General features: G+C 45.3%; 1 protein-coding gene across 3 annotated transcripts in view; it reads left to right on the top strand.

Moving 5' to 3' along the window:
• The window catches only part of Loxhd1 (lipoxygenase homology PLAT domains 1), a 150,696-nt gene that overhangs the window by 117,042 nt on the left and 13,020 nt on the right, over positions 1–20,634 (top strand). For all 3 annotated transcript variants that reach the window (XM_060376894.1, XM_060376893.1, XM_060376895.1), the window contains 3 exons: positions 143–317; positions 2,091–2,276; positions 16,578–16,748. In XM_060376894.1, coding sequence (XP_060232877.1) covers positions 143–317; positions 2,091–2,276; positions 16,578–16,748 — 532 coding nt within the window. The remainder of the gene's footprint in view (positions 1–142; positions 318–2,090; positions 2,277–16,577; positions 16,749–20,634) is intronic.

The following is a 20,634-nucleotide window of genomic DNA, read 5'->3' as shown; positions in this document are numbered from 1 at the left end:
TTTCCAATTTCCAGTTTGCATGGGACTTTCAGTAAAGCGTATAAGCAGAGCCCTCCCTACACCCACAAATCTGAATCAGGGAGTTTGGGTGGGGGTGGCGTTCAGGGAATGGAGAGCCCATTTCTTCACGGCCCCTCTCCAGATCCTGCTGAAGAACATGAACACAGGAGATCTGACAATGTTTTACTACGGAGACTGGCTGTCCCAGAGGAAGGGCAAGAAGACACTGGTGTGTGAAATGTGTGCAGTCATTGATGAAGAGGAGATGATGGAGTGGACATCCTACACAGTCTCAGTGAAGACCAGTGACATCTTGGGTAGGCTGTGGCCTCCTGCCTCCTCTCCCCTTGCCTTCCACTCTTGAATCCTGGCTCCTAATCAGGGCATTTTTCTTCATGTAACCTTCTGAAGCCAAATCATCTCCATAGGGTATCACAGTCTTTGGGGGCAGAGTATTTCCTCCCAATGACCAAGCTGGTTTCTTCCCCAACCCCCCACAGAAACCGAGAAGATAACCTCAGCTACACAGCCTTTGCTTGGCAAAGAGCCCTGCTACTTCTGCTATTGCTGTATGTGTCTCAGCCCAGTACTGTGACCCTTGGCACAGCTGTGCTTCACATCTGTATGCGACTCTGGGGACAAAGATGTGGCTCCAGGGGACCCACAAGTCTTATATTCTGCTGGAGCTAACACACCATTAGCCAAGACAGATGTCAGCCTAAGTGCTTCTGGGGAGCCTTGCCCATATCTATTGGGGCAAGGGCCACAAAGGCGTCCCAGAAAGTTGCCAAAGTCATCTTTGGTGTTTCTGGACTTGACTTGGCAAGTCAAGTTCAGAAAGATAAACAAAGCCATTGAGTTGATAGGATGCTAAGAAGAAAAGCTTCTAAGCAGAGAAAGGGATAGCCCTGATCTAGCCAGGAGGCAGTGCCTCCTGCCTTCCTTCCTCTAGCCAGGGCCTCTCTGCAAGGACCATGGACAGGAATTTGGCTGATTCATTCACATTCACCCTAGATGACTTGTTGGTCATGAGTCAAGAGAGCTCACACTTTTAACACAGCAGTTTGCCAAAGAAGCAGCTGTGCTGGTGGAAATCTCAGCCACAAGAGATGGTCAGGGAATCTGGTAGAGTTTGTTTCTAGCTTGTCCCTTACTTCTTTTCTCCTCACAGTGGGTCTTCCTCTTTATCTCTTGACGTTCCCAGTGTCCACATGCTTCGAAGGGCCTCTTTTCATTCCTTTATGGTATGCTCTCAGAAAAAGAATTACATTCTTTGATGGCAACATGTATGTGACAGGAAAGCTTCACAAATAGCTCTTTCAGGAGCTCTGGCTTCTTAAACATGGCCAGCGCCTGTTTGAAGCACCTCCCCGTGAACATGCATTTCTGTGCTAAGTATTTGTGTTACTTTGATTGCAATTAGACCAACAGTAATTGCAACATGCAAACAGAAGGCAAGGGAGAGAACTGGACACGTTGTAGGTGCCAGTGCTTACTCATCAGGCCGAGGTTGGCTGATATGGATGATTAGAAATGAATCTTAACCAGGCCTGGATGGAGGGGTCTCAGCAAGACTAAGGCTGAGACAGGTTTATTCCAAGCAGTATACATTTATCAGAAGCAGAATATGATGATGGTTGCCAGGATCAATACAGTGGCAGTTGCCAGGATACAATGATATTGGCACTCTATACAGAGTACACAAGATTAATGTGTAAGACTAATTGTATCAAGGTTCTAAATGCTTTATTGACTTCTAGGGGACATGGAGAATCACAAGGCACCCTGAATGCCTCACTGCCTGAGGGAGTTCCTCAGTTTCTCAGGAACTGAAGGGCACACAGTGCCCCAAGAACCATGGACTCCAACCAGAAAAACCTATGACTCATGCCTCTCCAGGCAACTAGGCCAGGCCAGCTCCATGATTCCCTGCAACACCTAAGAGGCTCAGACCACTTCTGGCCTTTCTGATTTTACCCTTAGTCTCACTGACTCTAGATTCTGTCCCCATGTGTCCCAAGGGTCTGGGAATATGGCTAAAGCAGAGGGCTTTATCAGCTCCCAGAGCCTCACCCTGTGTATTTCCCAAGGGGCAGGCACGGATGCCAATGTGTTCATCATCATCTTTGGGGAAAACGGGGACAGCGGGACCCTGGCCCTGAAGCAGTCAGCCAACTGGAACAAGTTTGAGCGGAACAACACGGACACCTTCAGCTTCTCCGACATGCTGAGCCTGGGCCACCTCTGCAAACTGAGGGTCTGGCACGACAACAAAGGTAGCTACGGCCTGAGATAGGGTGGTAAAGGGTCTCCCTGGGATGGTGCTTCCTGGGCCCCCTGACTTTCTACCCCAGCTGGAAGGCGAGTCAGCCATGATTGCTGCATTTGGATGCACCATCAGTTCGAGGGCCGGTGTTATACTGTAACTTATTTCCTTCTGTTTCTCCCTGGGTTATTAATGATTCTTCATTTCTGTAGAAATCCATTCCAGTAGAATCTGAGCATGGATTCTACTTAGTTCAGGCATAAAAAAAAAAGTAGAAAAAAAGAGGATTCAGTTGGGTCAGTAGCTCAAATGTAACTTAATTGCTTAGCATGCAAAAGGTCCTGTTTTCTATACCTGGAGGAGAAAGTGTGAGGGGGAAAGGGCAGGAGGGAGTGGGAGGGAGGGAGAAGTGGAGGGAGGAAGGGAGTCTCACCAAGTCCACTTCCCATGGATTTTCTACATGTTTTCCCTTGCAACACTGAGTTTAGAGGTAGCTACATTCACTCATAAGTTTAAGCAGGATACAAGCCAAGTGGGAACTTTACTTTTTAACTCCAAGGCACTTACAGGGTACTTTATCTGTTGCTGTGATGGAGTCCTTGGCCTCTACATTCCTTTGACCACAGCTTTGCTCTCTGCAGGTATCTCTTTACTCTGGCTTTGCACCTGCAGCTTCTGTTTGATATCAGAGTTAAAGGTTCATTATCAGACTTTGTCACCTCTGTGCTTGCTACTTCCTCTAACTCATCTCTAGTGTCCTCAGTCAAAACTAGCTTCCCCTGAGCTGTCTGCTTAAGGCCCTCTCCTGCCTTGCTGTCTCCTCCTACAAAGCTGTCCTGAGGCTCTTCAAATCCCACTGCAGCTGGTCGTTGACAGATCCAACTCCGCAGCTGACTACACTTGCAGAAGGAGCAATAGCACTGATTTGTTTCAACATGGGGTCACAGTCAAAGCATTTCCCTTATGACAATAATCTCAGATAAGGCATAAAAAACAGCTGCTCTTCAAAGCAATAACAATGACGTAGACTTGCCCAGCACTTCACAGCTGTCAGATTTCCTCCATCTATTATGTCATTCATACCCTGAACATCTATGTGTTCCTGGTGGGCCTGGGACCCTGTGAGATAGCAAGAGATGCAAATATTTGATCATTCAGTGTTTTTTGTGACCTTACATTACAAAAGGATGTTACTGGTTCTCTGCTCTGTAACCAAAGAACATCGAGGCCTTAGGATGTCCATTTCAGGACCACCGAACAGCAAATGGACCAGCCAGCAGTCATCAGCAAGTATTCTGATGTTCTTTTAATCCACCATGTCCATCCCACTGACCATAATTCTGCATCTTGACTGCCCTCATGCCAGAGAACCTGGAAGGAAGATGGCGGTGTGAGCAAAAGCATCCTCTGTTTGCTTTATTATCAGATGTTCAGGATAAAACTCTCATCCCAACAAAGTGCAGTGCTTAGGAGCTCCTCTTCATCACTGGGACAAAATAAGAAAATAAGGGCTGGAGAGATGGCACAGTGGTTAAGAGCACTGTCTGCTCTTCCAAAGGTCATGAGTTCAATTCCCAGCGACCACATGGTGGCTCACAACCATCTATAATGTGAACTGATTCCTTCTTCTGGCAGATGTAAATGCAGATAGAACACTCATATACATAAAATAAATACATAAATCTTTAAAAATAATAAAATAAGGGAGGAAGAATTTATATTGGGTCAGTGTCGGAGCATTCAGGTAATGGTAAGCCAGCTTCCTTGCTTGTGGGATGTGGTGAGGTAGATCATCATGAAGGAAGGGTATGACCAAGGAAGGTTGCTCATATCACTGCAGCCAAGAGAGGCAGAGAGGAACACAGCCAGGGTCCTGAGCTCTTGCCTTTCAATAACTACCCCAATGACCCCACTTGCCTCCAGCAGACCCCACATTGCACAGTCCCACTTGCCTCCCACTTGCCTGTTTACATTTTAGTTTTATTAACTAGGTCCTAGGCTGTGCTTTAATAACCTCCTGGCCTAGTCAGTTTTAAAATCAAGATTAGTCACCTCAGGTGGCATCACAAGTCTGTGGAGAGACCCATTCCTTTGAGACTTTCTCACATATCCACAGTAAATCTCACCTCCACTGAGGAACCACCACAAAGCTTCTGAGTTCGCTTCCTGCTGCCATTTCCCATGATATTCCTATTAGTGGGTTGAATGGCAATCAAAAGTCTGAATGAATGAATGATACCATAGTCTTCTGACACAGATACTTCAAAAGATCAGGCTCAGCCTCTAATATGGCATGCCACAGTGACTTCCTCAGTCAAAACAAATGTGCAAACCCCAAGCCACAGGTGTATGTCTGCACATAGGCCTTATTAGAAAGACCCAACAGAGCTAGGTGTGGTGGCACACACCTTTAATCCCAGCACTAGGGAAGGTAGAAGCAGGTGGATCGATGTAAGTTTGAGGCCAGCCTGGTCTACCAAGTGAGTCCAGGATGGGCAAGGCTACACAGAGAAACCCTGTCTTGAAAAATAAAACAAACAAGACCCAATAGACTAGACTGATGGTGCCAGTGTGGAGGAAAGAGGGCAGAAGACAGTCTTCAAGACTTCTGTCACACCCTCCACCTCAGAAACATTAGAACTCATGCCCAAAAAGGAAGATTGCAATACCCAGGCAGCCGAAACCAACAGCCACATCGCAAGACAGGGAGACCTTAGTAACTTCTAGTTAGGCCCCAAAGTAGACAGGGAAGAAGCTTGTGTCAACTAAGCCCATCAATGTTTCTCAAAAAGGAACACCACACCAGAACTATTGCAACGTGGGTGTTTCATTCATGGGGTGAGGGTACGGTTATGACCAAAAGGCTGAGGATGTCCTTCTTTAGGAAAGACCATGTTTTTGTAGAAACCAGCTCTCTTTGGGAGCTGTGGAACTGTCCAAGGTTCTGACTTCTAGTTTCTGTTCACTCTGGACTTCATAGCCAGATGTGGGGTTTGTGACTTCACAACTCACTCATTTATTTAGTTCTTTTTTTTTTTTTACTTCCTCCCTTACCTCATTACTTCTCTTTAGTTTCTTTCTTTCTTGTTTTTGTTGTTTGTTTGCTTGGTTTTGAGGCCTCACACAGTAGCCTAGGCAAGGAGACTCACTATATATTTCATTTTGGCCTGACAACCCTCTGGCCTCAACCTCATGAGTGTTACAAATAGAGATGTGAGCTACTCCACCCAGGTGTGGCTATCTTCATCCTGACCCTACTTTAGATACTCAGAGGCTTGGCAAAGACATCCATATCTCATGCATCCTATCCCAAGCTGACAGCATGAAAGACACAGGACTGCGGGTCAATGGTCATAGCTCACACTTCTGTTCTCCAAGTATAAAAGCTCCATCTTATTCAAATCTGGGCCCTATCTACCTATTCATCCCCCATCTATTTTCTCATGGAGCTGCCAATTCTCACAATGTCTGCTTCCATGGACACTGTGTGTTTCTCACAGAGAACCTTCTCAAGTCCTCTTGGATGTTTCATGCTGTACCCTTCCTTCCAATCCAAGAAAGAAGAGGCTCACATCTCTGGTAATATTTGGTCTTACAGGAACTTTTCATGAGACAGGGACAATGTTTGTTTTCAGTGATGTCCAGGTTTACATGTTCCTGTGGGGTGTTCCTCTTATTTGGTATGATCACACCCTAAATAAAATAAGCAACCAGGCCCTTTACTTCTGTAGCTCTAACAACCTTCATGATTCAAATGCCAATCTCAGTAAATAGATCAGTGCAGTCAGCTAGCCAAAGTAGCTTTGCAGTTTTGCTGGTTCCAGTCCATGACTGATTGACATCATTGCTTTGCACCCATGACAAGACAGGGCATCATGGCAGGAGTTCTTGGCAGAGCAAGGCCACCCCTATCAGAACCCAGGAAACAAAACATGAAGGAGCGTGCCATCTCCCTTCAAGAGCACATGCTCGCATACCTGAGGAACTGCACCAGGCCCTACTTCTGAAAGGCTCTACAACCTCCCAAAATTGCCATCCTGGGAACCAAGCTAAAATTTAGGCCTTGGGTCTTTCAGGGAACAATTAAGATCCAAACTATAGCAGACAGGATTAAAGCCATAAATAAGGCTCAATGAAGGGAATGCAGCTTGAGCAGATCAGGGGTGGCTAAAAGAAGATTGACTTTGAATGGGATAAATAAAGGGAAGGAAGAGGAGTGGATAGAGAAATTGTCTTTCTCTTTAAACCAGAGTGCATTTTGGAAGCAGGGACTCATCTGGAGAACTCTTATGTTGAGGACTGGCCACTCTAGTGAGATCCCAAGCTGTGATGTACTGACTCCATAGTTTCTTGGACATAAACTTAATATAGGAAATACGAAGTAGCATTTGCTTTCAAATAATGAAGCAATTTAAAGTGTTTTATACATTTCTCTGGAGCTCAATGGTTAAGAGCACTTGCTGGTTTTACAAAAGGCTCAGGTTTGGTTCCCAGAATCTACATAGCATCTCATGACTGTCTATAACTCTAGTTCCAGGGGGCCAGATGCCCTCTTCTGGATTCCATGGGCACCAAACCTGGATGTGGCACACATATATACATATATACAGGCAAATACACCTACATGTAAAATAAAAATAAATAGTAAAATAAAAATCAGTTTCTTTCTACAAATTCCCAGAATTTCTGGTTGAGAGGTTTTATTACACAGCAAAATATTTCAGTCCCTGCAATGGAGAGAATGCAGGCTTCTATCATTTATGAATTTTATGAATATGGGTTCAATAAACTAAACTGCTGGTCACTGTCTCCCAAGAGCCCCCTCTCCACCAGACACAATGCCAAGGAACCACTCTCAGAAAGCCACAGTCTCTCTGCTTTTTGGTCCTTGTTATGTGGATTTGCCCTTTTATTTTTGATAATTCTACTCCATTCAGAAAATGCTATGGTACATTTGAGTCTGTGGTAGAGATTCTCTGAGTATTGCTTTCATTCTAAAGACTTGCTCTTTTCCTTACTCTCTTTAATATCTTCCTACAACTGGAGCCCAACCCTTGCTTAAATGTTACCTTGCAAGGGTTCACATATTTTTCACAATCAAGTATTTCATAAGGAAATTCCCAAGAGATATTTTCCTATCTACAATTCTGTTACATTCTTATGCATTCTTCAGAATCCATGTTAGTTATTAAGTGCTTCATGAAGTTTCCTGACTACCCTGAATGAAGTTAAATGCTCTTTGCTCTCCACTCCTTTGATTTCTATATGTGCCTCTATTTGTAGCGTGGTGCCTAATTATAACAATCTTGCCAATTACAATCAACAGACTTCCATTTTCTCAAGGATAGGGACCTTGTTTGATTGAGATTTGTACTCCCAATGCCAAGTGTATTTAATAGGTCCCTAATAATTATGTGAGTGAGTGAATAGGTTGATGTTCTATGTCAGCTTGTTGCAGTTTCTGGATCTGATATGGTTCCAGATTATTTTCTAGTCATCCATGCAGATCTCTTTTCCAGATGTCTGAGCAGTTTCCAGATGTAGCACATCACATCTGGCACTTAGTTAAGTGTTTGTAATTCTCTAAGCCTAGGTGTTGTACGCTCAGTAGTGTTTCCTGTTCCCCAAATTGTTGCTCACCCAGAACCTCAGAGTATGATTATATTTTTAAATGGAGCCTTTATAGATACAGTTGGTTTTAAATTAAATCATCATTGATCTAGAGTGGTTCTTAAATCTAAAAATGATGTGTGTTCCTTCAAGAAGAAGAGAGACCATAGAAGGATGCAGGAAAGCAACCATGTGAGGCAACATGGAAACAGAGGTGGAGCTAGCCAGTAGTGATAAGCCAAGAAACAGCAAGGATTGCCAGGAGACACTGAAGCCAAGACAAGTCAGAAAAACTTATTCAAAGAAAGTGACCCTTGATTGCCTTCAGTCTTCTGGTCTCTAGAATCATGAGATAATATTTTTCTGTTGTTTTTCTAAACATCAGTCTGTGGTAGTAATTTTTGTAGCTCCAGGAAAATAAAAAAGTGAGGAATAACCTTTAAGAAACAGTAAAGACTTCCCTGGTGTCCCAGTTCAGCCATGTGCATGCTGTAGAGAATCTACTTCAGGACCTGCTGCTGATGGAAAGACACTGGGACCAAGCAAAACACAGCAAACCAGAGTACACAGTTCTATTGCAAGCTCAGTGTCAGAGATGCTAACTGGTGCACATTAAGTACAGCAAGACTGAATGGTCCAGTAATAATGCTTGCAATGCTATCAACTTTCATAACTTGAGTCTCTACAGCCCTAAAATCAGTCTTCCAGGAACTGGGAGACAGAAACAAGGCATCCTCTAAGCTTGAAAAAGGAAACAGTCTGGTGTAGGTGACATCATCAACTAGCTTTGACTCCCACTATGAACTTTCCGCTTAATCCCAGCTGCCAGTATTTCTGCCTTGTGTCATGATCCCAAGCATGCATCCCAACACAACTGTACTTCCCTGCCTCTGGGTAGAAAGTGTCTTTATGTCTTCCCCTTTTCAATAAAAACTTACTGTCCAGCCTCAAGGCCAGAACTTGGAGGCAGGAACTGAAGCAGAGCCCGTGGAGGAGTGCTGCTTACTGGCTTGCTCACCATGGCTTACTCAGCCAGATCTCTTATAGCATCCAGGACCACAGCCAATGAGTGGCAACTACTCCTAGTGAACTGAACCCACCCACATCAATCATCGACCAAGAAGATGCACTGTGGCTTTGCCCTCGGGCCAATCTATTGGGACCATTTTTTTTTAGTTGAGGTTCCCTCTTCCAACGTGACTCTAGATTGTGTTGAGTTGACATAAAACCAGCCAGCACACTTGGCTTGTAGTCCCATGAGGAGTTCCACTGTCCTGGCCTTTCCCTGATGACAGTTCACTACCTGTGATATAAGTGGGAATTAGTCTAGTTTAATGGAACTTAATTACATATTTCTTTAAGGCTCTCAAATCTTTCATTTTATTTCATGCCCTCATCATAAAGAGATTTAGTTTCCTTCAGGGCTAAAGATTTCCTTGTGCCTTGATTGAAAACAAACAAACAAACAACAATAACAAAAAGTGTGTGTGTGGAGGGGGCTGGCCATAAACCTCAGATGAGCTCATGATTAAGTCCTCTAGATGCCTACACCCCTTCTCCTGACAGTTTTTTGTGCATATATCTAGACTATCTGGGCTTTCTTTATGTATGTTTTCCCATGCAAAAACCCAACACCCATTTATCCAGTTTCTTCTCTTCATTGTGAAAACCCTGCAAAAGGAGGGAGAGGGTTCAGCACCGCGGACAGCGCCATCCTCCTCCATGCTGCAGCTAGCTGCTGTTCACTGTCTTAGATTCCAGACTCCCCAGAGAGCTTGACACTGATTCCTGCTTTAGATAGCAAAGACTGTCTGATGGCCTTGGTCCCATGATGACTCTTGGGTACAAACAAACTTTGAGTCATTGATATGATACCCTTTCCCTTGTAGGCAGAGAAGTGGGTGTCCTTTCCAGGCACAGTTTGGTCCTGAAAGCAGAATAAAACCATGAGTAGGTGAAGCTACGTAGTTGGGACACAAATCCTGAGGAGAGCCAGGCCCTCACTCAATTCCTCTCTACAGCAGCTTTCTCTTTCAAGGATGGAAATTTAGATGTTCATACAAGCTAAGGCTGCTGAGCATGTCTTTAACTCCAGCCTTTGTCATACTTTCTTCATACCAATTTCCCCCGCCCCAACTCCATCTTGTCCTTGCATAAAAATGTGTGAGAACAAATGCGTTTTGTTTGAAATTCTTCTGCCAAAAAGTAAATATTTCTAAACAAATATATAAGTGAGGCCACAAATGTTTAGCTAACTTAAATCATAGTGTTCTCATCCCCTGGATCTGCTTAGGAGAGGAGGGCAAGCGTTAAATTAGTAAAAACTTTTGACCTTTGGGGTGTGTTTAATTTAGTGAAAACGTTTAAATGTGCACAAAAGTGAAGAAAATAGCAACATCAACTCCCACCTGTCTATCAGTTCAAAGAATACCCTTTATCACATCAACTTAACTGTTTTTGTCTTTTATTCTTGACTCCTCTCTAGTTGCCAGAAAATAGGAAGCCAAATCCTAAATTTTGTACTGCTTCATTCCAAACACACTCACACTTACTGTCTTTCTCCTTTGGAAATGGACTTTTTTCTGTAAAACCACCCCACCATCATCACACTTAACAATGACTCAGTTTCTACTATATAATACATTTCCCCAGTGTATGTACTAGGAAAATGCACTTAAAAGTTATGTGCTGTCCATGGAAGAGTGTATGAAATGTTGAGGAAATGCGTGTGGATACAGTAGCATATAGGAAGAAGGCTTGCTCTTCCTAGTGCCAATATCAAATTCTGGATCCAGCACTTGCAAGCGTGGTTGCTCCATTGTAAATTTCCTTCCTAACTCTCTATCTAATGGCTTCATCTGGTGATGATCAATTAGAATTACAAATGTGATGCTATAAGTCTATCATTTCTCTTCCACTCACCAGCTAGGGGTTTTCTTTTTAAAAAATTTTCCCCTGTGGCTATTAGAATGCCACAAAACACAGTTTGAAGAAGAAAATCAAGATAAATGATTAATTCTTCTACTTAATTTTAATTACCCAGATAGCTTTTATAGTACTGAACAAATTGTAATAATGTGTTTATTTTCTAATCCGTCTTGTTCTTCTTGCTTCCTCTGGTTAAATGAAAGCTCTGTTTCGCAAAGAATTTTCAACCACAAAATTGATTGACATTTTTTGAATAATGTAAGTCCATAGAAATAGGAAGGGCCTCAGAAATAATCAGAGGGCTGATACAGTGTGCTCACTTAGGCAGAAGCACTGAGGCCCGAACTCAGATCTGCCAAATCCCAAGGACTTGCCTGGGCCTCTGAGATAAGGCCCTTGAGAGCATTTGAAAGGATGATAGCTTGTCTTCTATTCTTCCATACCCAGGGCTCTCCGATGGTGCTGTAGCTCACTTCAAACCATTCATGATCTTGCTGAGGAAAAGTGAGTCAGCCATATGGGCTTTTAGCTTCTTACAGGTTATTTTTAGGGAAGGTGTTGCTTGGTGAAGCGAATCTTTCTACCTGAGAAGAATCTCAATGGTTTGCACTGGATAAAAATACTGACAGTTGACTTTTTGATAGTGAAAATAATTTGTCGCTTCTATGATCATTGAATACTAAGTAATATAATTAAGAGGTCGTAAGACACGATTCCCACTCCCTGATGTTGGAGAAGTCAGACTCAAATATAAAAATAGTCTTAAAAGAGTTAAGGCATCGTTATAACCTCAGCTGCAGAGATTTCTCAGGACATCAGAGGACATGGCCAGGAGAACAGACATGTTTTGGTTTCAATCTGGAATGTTCCCCAGGGGCTAAATTTTAAATAGTCTCCCATTAGCAGCACCATTTTGAAGGCTGTGGAGCCTTTAGGAAGCTGGAATATGGCTGAAGGAAATAGTGGGTGCTGTCATTTTTTTTTCTGAGTCTGTTATCATGTGAGGGTCTTTGCTACACTTTCCTGCTGTGTAAATACCGCCATGCCTTCCCTTCTGGGAGAACTGTGTCCCCTGAAACTGAGGCCAAATTAACTCTTCCTTCAGTTGTTCCAGTCAGGTATTTGGGTCATGGTGATGGTCAAAATAACTAATACAGTTCAGAAGGAACAGTGTAGACAAAGGGACAGCAGAGAGGCCCCAAGGCAGAGAGAGCCATACTGTGCAGCGAGCAGGCAGGTGCTGAGCATGGGGGAAGAGCTTGAAGTCCTAATGAGGAGAAAGGAGATGCCAAACGGATACCTAATGAATCTGTCTCACAAGGGCTTAATGAAATGGTCTAAAGGGAGCACAGAGCCCTTCATGCCACCAGATGCAGAAGGCCATCAGGCTAGTGGGCAGTAGGAAGCATTTGGGAGTCCAAACTGTTACCAGCCTCACTCTCATTCAGCCTGTCATCTCCTATCTGGGGTATTGGGACCCCACAGCAGTTTAGGGTTTCTAGGCCTTTTCCTGAAAGTGAGTTTAGGACATTTGGGATATAATAACCAATAGTACCAGGGCAGACCATTCCTTCTAGGTAAGGCTATAAATTCCTGTCCTAAAACTACCACCACTGCTGATTTCCTGTTCTTTCATCTTCAGGCTTTGCATGAACTCACGCATGCAATAAGCTTTATGAGATAAAATACCTAGATGAGGCCAGCCTCTTGATCTCAGAGGGTTCTGATCTCATTGACAGAGACAGGCAAAAACAATATACAATGATGTGAAAGCAAGGTGATTTCAGATCAAGTGGTGAGCACATGAAGACTGAAAGCAAGGATTGCGGAACGAGAAAGTGCAAACAAAGCACTCTCCCAGGGATGTTATGCTGCAATGAGGCAGCATCGGTACCTAGAGCCTGGGGATCATCACTTCAGATGGTGGATAAGCGAAGTTCTGCTAATCAAGGTTTCAGAAGAAGAGTGACAAAGGTGTGACCTAGTGAGGTTGTGAGGAGTCACGGAGATGTGGAGTTCAGTGTGTTGCTCCATACAGTTCTCCATGAACAGTGTGTTCTTTGTTGTTGTTTGTCTGATTGTGTTTCTTGGACTGATAAGAAACCAGTGAGGGTTTATTTTGGCAAAATGATTTGTGGCTTTAAAAGATCACTATGGTGCCCTATGCTACAGGTGTTTCTAAGAGCCTGACACACAGGAGCAAAAGTCTGGGGAGTTTGGTAGTTTTCTAGCAGCAAAGATAAGGTGAGCAGTTTGTGATCTGGGAAACTCTGATCAACAGTGAGACACACCTACATTCTGTGGCGGTGAACTGTCTGCGGTCTTTGCTCTCTGTGTGAAAATGCATGGAGACACCAAAAGAGGCACTCTGCAAGAAGTGAGTTTCTGAACAACTAGGTTCAGGTGATTCCCTATTGATCCACCAGGCTGGCTGTCAGTTAAGCATGCTGTACCTATGAGTCTATCTGCCATCCTGTTGTCTTCACTATCAAATCTGGGTGACATCAGACCACACAGAGCTTCCTGTTCCCACTTGCAGGTTGGATTAGATTTTAGTAGCACAAACTGTTAAGTTAGGCTCTCTCGGTCACACTCTGTATTTCCAAAGCAGGGCAGGAAAACCATCAGGAATGCAAGGCTTTTCACATGAAGGGGGTTGAGGTTAACCTGTTGTTTAGTGGAAAGAGCTGCAATGATGCGTTCCAGCTGGAAAAGGGAATTGGATATGGGGTGAGAGAACCCACACACACTGCTCAAGGCAGAGTGTAGGACGAGGAAAGCCCAGTATCTCTTCATTTGGGTTCTTTATCAGCACAATCATCTGTGTGTGGCCTCTTCTCCATGTGCTACTTCCTGTCTGTGTTTTAAGATTAAAGCCTTGAGAAAAAGGCTCTGACCATCTCATCATTTCCGTTCTGCATGCACGGAGGCTTGCTAACTTCTGTGAGCAGTTTCATGGTATACCAAAGACCATCTCTGATTCAGCCAATCTGTAAACTTACAGATGGGACTGGCCCTAATTTGTAGAAAACGGAAAAAAGAAAAAACATATCAAGTACTAAGCAACTTCATGAATAAACTAACTCACCTCACTGCTGTATAACACAACAGAAGTGTTTTGCACTCTCACTTCTGTTATCTCTCACTGTTTTCTTCTTCAGCAAAGATCTGGCTTCACAAAACCCAATAAATACAGTGCGAGATAACCAACACCAAAGACCTTTGAAAAAGCCATATGGAAACCTACAGTTGGAGAAGCTTTCTAAAATAGATATGTAACATATAAAGAGAGTCTAAATGGAGTTACCTTGTATAGGGGAGTAATGCCTCTCCAGATGTCATAGTCTATGAAGTACAAAGAAAAGGACCAGGCATGGGTTACTTCCATTCAAATTGTTGGTCAATGGGAGTTCCCATGAATCCACAAAATAATACAAAGTATTGCCACTGCAAATTTGATGCTAAGACCCTAATTTGAAGACATTTTGAGTGACATGCGGCTCAGAGAAATCAAGCTGGTACTAACCTGGAGCCTTCCTCCTTAATGGCTAGTTTTCATAGCACCCAGAAGGTGCTCTTTTGGGAGAAAAAAGTCAGCAACAGTCTTACCCAGCTATGAGCACTGAGCGATACAATAATGACTTGCCTGGCATGTTATGCCTATTGCTATATAGTGACACAGCGTTTTGAGGATAACCAACAGCTTTATGATTGGGCTTGAAACCTACTCCACAAGATAGAACTGTGATACTGGGCTAAGAACCCTGGCTGGCCAGGCTAGAGTTCCTAGGGGAGAATTCAGCCTAATGGAAACAATATTAAACTGCCCCTGAAATAATTATCTTTATACCAATAGATCTCTCAACCTTCATCAGAGAAACATCTTTTTATAGTACATGTTGATTAATTCAGAGACTAAATTCCAGCCAAAGTGCAGAGAACACGCAGAGTGTGACTGCTAGGCCACGCCCCTACCTCCAGGGCTCAGGGATTGTCATAGAAGGTGGGGAAGGAGGATTGTAAGAGCCGGAGGTAGTAGAAGGATGTAGCAGAAGGCTTGTGTGTAGTGGTATCTTATGTATATGACAGGGTGTTGCACACATGAACACACAGTGGCTGTGACTTCATGCATAAGACCTGCGCAAGAGCAAACCAGCCAAGGTCCCCGTGTGGATGGGAAGGGGCTTACAGAATCCCACCATCTCCAGAGCTGTTGGTGGGTGCTAGGGCAGAGAGACTTGTTTTTCTTCAGATTCAGCCCCTGATCAGGACACCCACGTTCCAGTGCACGGACCAACCCCCATTTGCATAGTAGCAGCACTGAGCACATTCAGACGGTTTAAAAAAAGAATGCACAAAATTGGGAGGGAAATGTGGTGCAGGATATGAAGAGGGAATATGAGAGAGATTGTGATGGAAGGGATGGGGACAGCTTTGACCAAAACACTTTAAATTTATGTATGAGACCCTCAAACAATATTTTTTTTAAATTGAGATAATGCTAACATATGTATGCCAGCGATGAACTTGACACCAGCATCCTGGAATCTATGATGCTTTTATGTATTCTTGGGTGCAGAGGCTGGATCTTTAGAGGTGCTGCTTTGGACAGGGTCTGGATCTCACAGAAAGGCTTTTTTGGTGACAGTAGAATGCCTCTAGAGCCATAGGTGGGCTAAGAAACAGGGGTGGGGGTGAGACCCACCTTTGTGCACTCATGGGACTGCCTCGTGGATATGTTTTGAGTAGCAAGCATTATCACCTAGCACGAGAGAGCACTGAGATTGTTCTCTCTGTGGGACCCGTAATGCTCCACACTCCCAAGGAGTTTGACAAGAGTGATGGAAGCAGAGTAAGTGACACACAGCTGTCACAGCAAACCCACATTGGCCCGCACTGCCAGCTCTGCTGTGGTGGGGACACTTCTGAGAAAAGCCCTGACAGTTACAACAGAGCAGCTCTCTGCTCGTGATCTGCCAGGATGTGTCAAATGCAGGAACACAACCCAAGAAATGGCAGCTTTTGGGCCCTTCAAGATCGCTGAACAGTTCCGCCAAGAACCCCCAACACAAGCCATATTTATTCACTCAACATTCATTGAGCAACTAGTGATCTGCCAGTTATACGCTGAGCACTAGGAAAACAAACTCTATCAAGATAGTCTGACCTCACACAACCCTGGTCACAGGGAAGAGACACGTGTAAATAATAGCAACAGAAACCTGAAAGTGTACTGAAGACGGATGCAGGGTACCACAGAGCATGGGGGTGGGCTCCTGCTATGGCCTCTAGGACGTCAGGAAAGGTCTCCTGTTGGAGCTGATACCTGAACTGATGCCAAAGGATCATTGATAGGAGCTGGGTGGACATAGGTCAGGAAGCAACAGAAGCCACCCTCCAGCTAAGGAGCTGTTGAAAGGTCTTGAAGACCTCCACTATGAGTCAGATGGAAGCCAAAGCCTTTTGCTCACTGAAATGTTCATGTTGGATAGATTCTCAATGGGAGAACTTTGCAGAAAGAGAGCAGTGCAGTTTTCTGGAGCCCACAGCTGGAACCTCATTCATAAGTCCTCTACACATTTCACAAAGGCCCCTGTGTTCCTCAGACCGGAGGAGTCCTTAAAGACACCAGCCCAGCCAGTCACTTCATCAACAAGGACAGCAGACCACAGAGAGGACAAGAAACTTGTCCAGGGTCACACAGCTATGAATGGGAGAAGGGAGGTCTTGGCAGGGAGGGGGCACTTTCCATTCCACGTCCTCTCTTCTACAGGGATATTTCCGGGCTGGCATCTGAGCTATGTTGATGTGAAGGACAACTCCCGTGATGAGACCTTCCGCTTCCAGTGTGACTGCTGGCTGTCCAAGAGCGAGGGTGACAGACAAACCGTCCGCGACTTCGCGTGTGCCAACAATGAGATTCGTGACGAGCTGGAAGAGACCAGTATGTAGTGGGTCTGTGTGGACCCAGCCCACTCTGACACCAGGGCTGGCTTTTCTAGTTGAGGAAGGGCTGGCTTTTCTAGTTGAGGAAGGGCTGGCTAGAGGAGGTAGGGAACAAAGTGGGAAAGAGATGTTTCCATGCAGTTGCAGAGGAGATTCCTCAATAACACACAACACACACATACACATACACACACACACACACACACACACACACACACAAAGGGAATTCCTAGAACTGCTAAGAAACTCATAGCCCTGAATCATGAAGGAAAACCCACTGGGGACAGGCTTTCCCTGAGCTAAGGGCCAAGCTGAGCTAGGCAGGGCAGCTGAGGGCTGTTTTTTTTTTTTGTCTTGGCCTGTTCCAACTGATGCCTATGATAATGACTGCCAACCCAGAGTTTCTAGGAGCAGAAGTCATGGAGAGCAGGGGTCTTCGCCTCCTACTCCCTCCCATGGAGGAAGGAGTGATCAGTTCCTAAGCGGAATGGCCATCAAAGCTTCAAAAGACATTTCTTTGGTACCCAGGCCAGCATCTGGGCCCGCCAAGGTAGAGCCTGATTGACGAAGGGATTTTTCAAGCACGGTTATTAAGGCAGCCCAGCCACACACACCTCAGCATCTTAGCACCACACGGTTTCTCTCTCACTTCTGCAGTCTGTAATTCAGTGTGGGAGTGAGGTGGGATGTCTTCCATGGTGCGATTTAGGAGCCCAAGCTCTGTCTATGCCTCCGCCGCCTCTACGCTACGACTCCCACGTGACTCACAAAAAAGAAACCTGTGTAATCTCAGCATGTTAACCTGCGTTTTGTTTGGGTGAACGAGTCTCATGGCTCTGTCAGATACAAGGGTGCCTGGGCCTGACTGCGAAGCTCTTTGCATGACCACTCTACACTGTGAGAGAGAAGTATGCTTCTTGGCTTGAAAACCCCCTGCCATTTCTGCCAGGCCAAACTGCCCAGTGTTAAAGTCTTGAAAGGTGGTGAGCATTGCAAACCTGGGAACACACTCAGATGGAAACAGTAGCTATTTGCTGAGTTTTCTGTAAGGACAGGGATCCACAGCCCAATTAGAGAATGTGTTCTCTGCTTCTGCAATTGTACTAAGGAGTTACTGGGTACCCGGTTTATTTTGGAAGCTGTGAGTGATATGCCTTGCTTTGTGACCTACACAGGTTCAGGGCAGTGTCACTCATGTTTGTCACCCTCTGCAGTACTATGGACCTTGAGTCTCAGTGAATTGATGCTCAGTGAAAGGCTGCTGTGCTGTGCTGTGCTGCTGAGCCTTAAGATGTGCTTTGAGGTAGAAACTTAAGCTCCTCACACAGAACCAAGATGAGCAATGGAGACTGCTCATTGGCAGTTAGGGGAGGAATAGTCTGTAAATCCCATCGCCATTGCCAAGACTCCTTCTCAGATTACCAAACAGCCAAATAGTTGCTGATGTTTTCAGGATTCGGGCTGAGGCTGGGGAGTTCTGTGGGTGTGGAAAGTAGGAGAGTGTGAGCAGGGAGCCAAGAATGTGTAGGGAGCATCCTGGAGCCAGCTGCGTGTTCGCATGGGGACAGACAGGTAGGCATACCTTTGTTCTCGTGCGGCAGCTGGTCCTGGAGGTGGCCCGCACTGAGCTGCATCCCAGCTCTCAGCTGCCTTTATTTAATAATGAAACAAATCCACAGTGAGCAGTCACGAGTGCCATGCCTTACCCTGACTTCAGAGGACATTCCCATACCCTGGAGTTTTCCTTCTGGTCACCTTGGGTCTTTGGGGATACTCAGTCTTGAACAAAGCCTCGTCTGTGTGAAGGCATTCTACACCAGGTTCTCATTAAGCCCTGGAAATCCAACGTCTATCATAAGGAGAAAGCGGGGTGCCATTTACTCTCCTGCATAAAAAATTAAGGAAAGCGAAAATTCAGAAAGGTTACACAATGCCCACTGCGAAATGGCTCTAGGATGCTTTCTCCATGTTGGGCCTGGCTGGCACAGCACATCTATCAGTTGCCCACATCAGGCAGCATCCTGTTTCCAGGCTTCATCTCCAGTTCCCTGAAGCCCTACCAGAAGTTGCTCCAGCCGTCTTGCAAGCATTCGCCTCTGCAGCTCACGCCAACATACCCCAAAGCCAGATGCTGCTGGCAGTCTTCGCATGTAGTCCTAATATCCAAGCTTTTGGGCATTGGGTTCACTTTTTCCAGGGTCTTGCTTAAACAGTGTGATTACATGTATGCTCATGTGTGCAAATGCAGACACAAGCATACGTCTCTCCTGCTGGAACACCTTCCAGCTGAAGGGTGCCTTTCCCTTTCCAGCCCTTCATTTTCCTGACTGATGATAGTCTTTTAGGTTGGTTTGCTTTGTCCATTTATCTGCCCTGCTTCTAGCCCCAATACATCCCTCTGCTGACCAGCCCCTGGAGATGGAACACTCACTGGTCTACAAGTCAGTAGAATCCATCCTCACATGTATGTTCTTGAAGCCTCCATCCTTTGATGGCCCCAACAGGGTCAAAGAGAAGCTTCTAGGAATGATTGGGACTCTCGGTAGCACATACCTGGAAACCGTATCTTTGCTGGATGCAGGAGCTGTGTTGGCTCCTAGAACTTGCAATCTGAGATGGCTCTGGTTCCAACTTTGCTGTCCCCAGGGGTACCAGTACTGTACGTCTTTCTTCTCAGCTCGATTTCCCCCAGTATGTTAACTTGCTTTAGTGCTAATTTTCCCTGAATCCCAGGAAGATGGCTGCCGGCAGCACCGACCTGAATTCTTACTGCTGAATGGCCTCTGAGGAAGGGGAAAGAGCATATCTCTGGGGAGAATCTCTTGGTCCATCCCATCATGGGACAGGGAGCTCTACAGTATATAAGAGTCCTGACAAAGGGGAGCAGTAAAATTTTGGATGGCAACCAGAAGCACACTGTCCCCCCTATCATTCTTCCACGGCTGTCCTGTGTTTGTCCTTCTTGTCTCAAGACTACCCATCTGTTTACTCTCTCCGCATAAGGACCATCTCAGACAAACATTTAATGTGTGCTCCTATATGCTGGCTCCATCCCTGGGCTGGGTCACACGTGCATCCTGTGTCCTCACTCACATTCTTCCCTCTTCCTGGGACCCTTCCTCCATCCTCTGCTCACTGTATCACAGCTATCCCACAACAGCAGGCTCTGGCTTCCTTACTCATGAGGCTCCTAGTGATTGGTGCGCTTAGCTATTCATTCTTTCATTCAGTAGCTATTGACTGACATGCGGTGGGGGTGGGGGGTGGGGGAGGCCTTAAAGAGATGGCTCAGTGGTCAAGAGCACTTGCTGCTCTTGTAGAAGGCTCAGTGTTTTTCATTTCTAGCACCCACATGATGGCTCATAACTGGCTGTAATTACAGGATCCAGCACCCTCTTCTACCATCCCCAGGCTCTACACACAGACTGTACATAGACATACATAAACATAAAATAGAAATAAATAAATTTTAGGAATACATGTAGTAAGGGCCCACCATGTGCCAGGCACCGTTCTTGGCAGCTGGGAATTTAGTAATGAACATATCCTACTCTCCCTTAGGAAGGGGGAGGAGGTATAATAAACAGTATTGAATAATTGAAATGATATGGAATGTTTGAAGATGATGGGAACTAAAGGAAACAACAGCGAGGCGAGGCGAGGCAGAATGGAAGTGTCAGGGGACCAGGCTACCACCTTAATTACAGCACTGGCACAGGAATCCCTCAGGTGGTGCGGACATAACCCAAAGGAGGTGGGGAGTGGATGGACATGTCAGGTGGAGAGAGGGAACGTGACAGAGCTCTAAGCAAGAGCTAGGGGTCAGAGGCTGGAGGCAGAAAGAGAGCAAGGCAGGGACTGCTGTGAGGTCGGTGGGAGTGGGG

Source organism: Meriones unguiculatus, chromosome 2, assembly GCF_030254825.1.
Source record: "Meriones unguiculatus strain TT.TT164.6M chromosome 2, Bangor_MerUng_6.1, whole genome shotgun sequence".
Classification (NCBI taxonomy): domain Eukaryota; kingdom Metazoa; phylum Chordata; class Mammalia; order Rodentia; family Muridae; genus Meriones; species Meriones unguiculatus.
The sequence above is the reverse complement of the archived record's forward strand: the minus strand, read 5'-3'. Positions and strand labels throughout refer to the sequence as shown.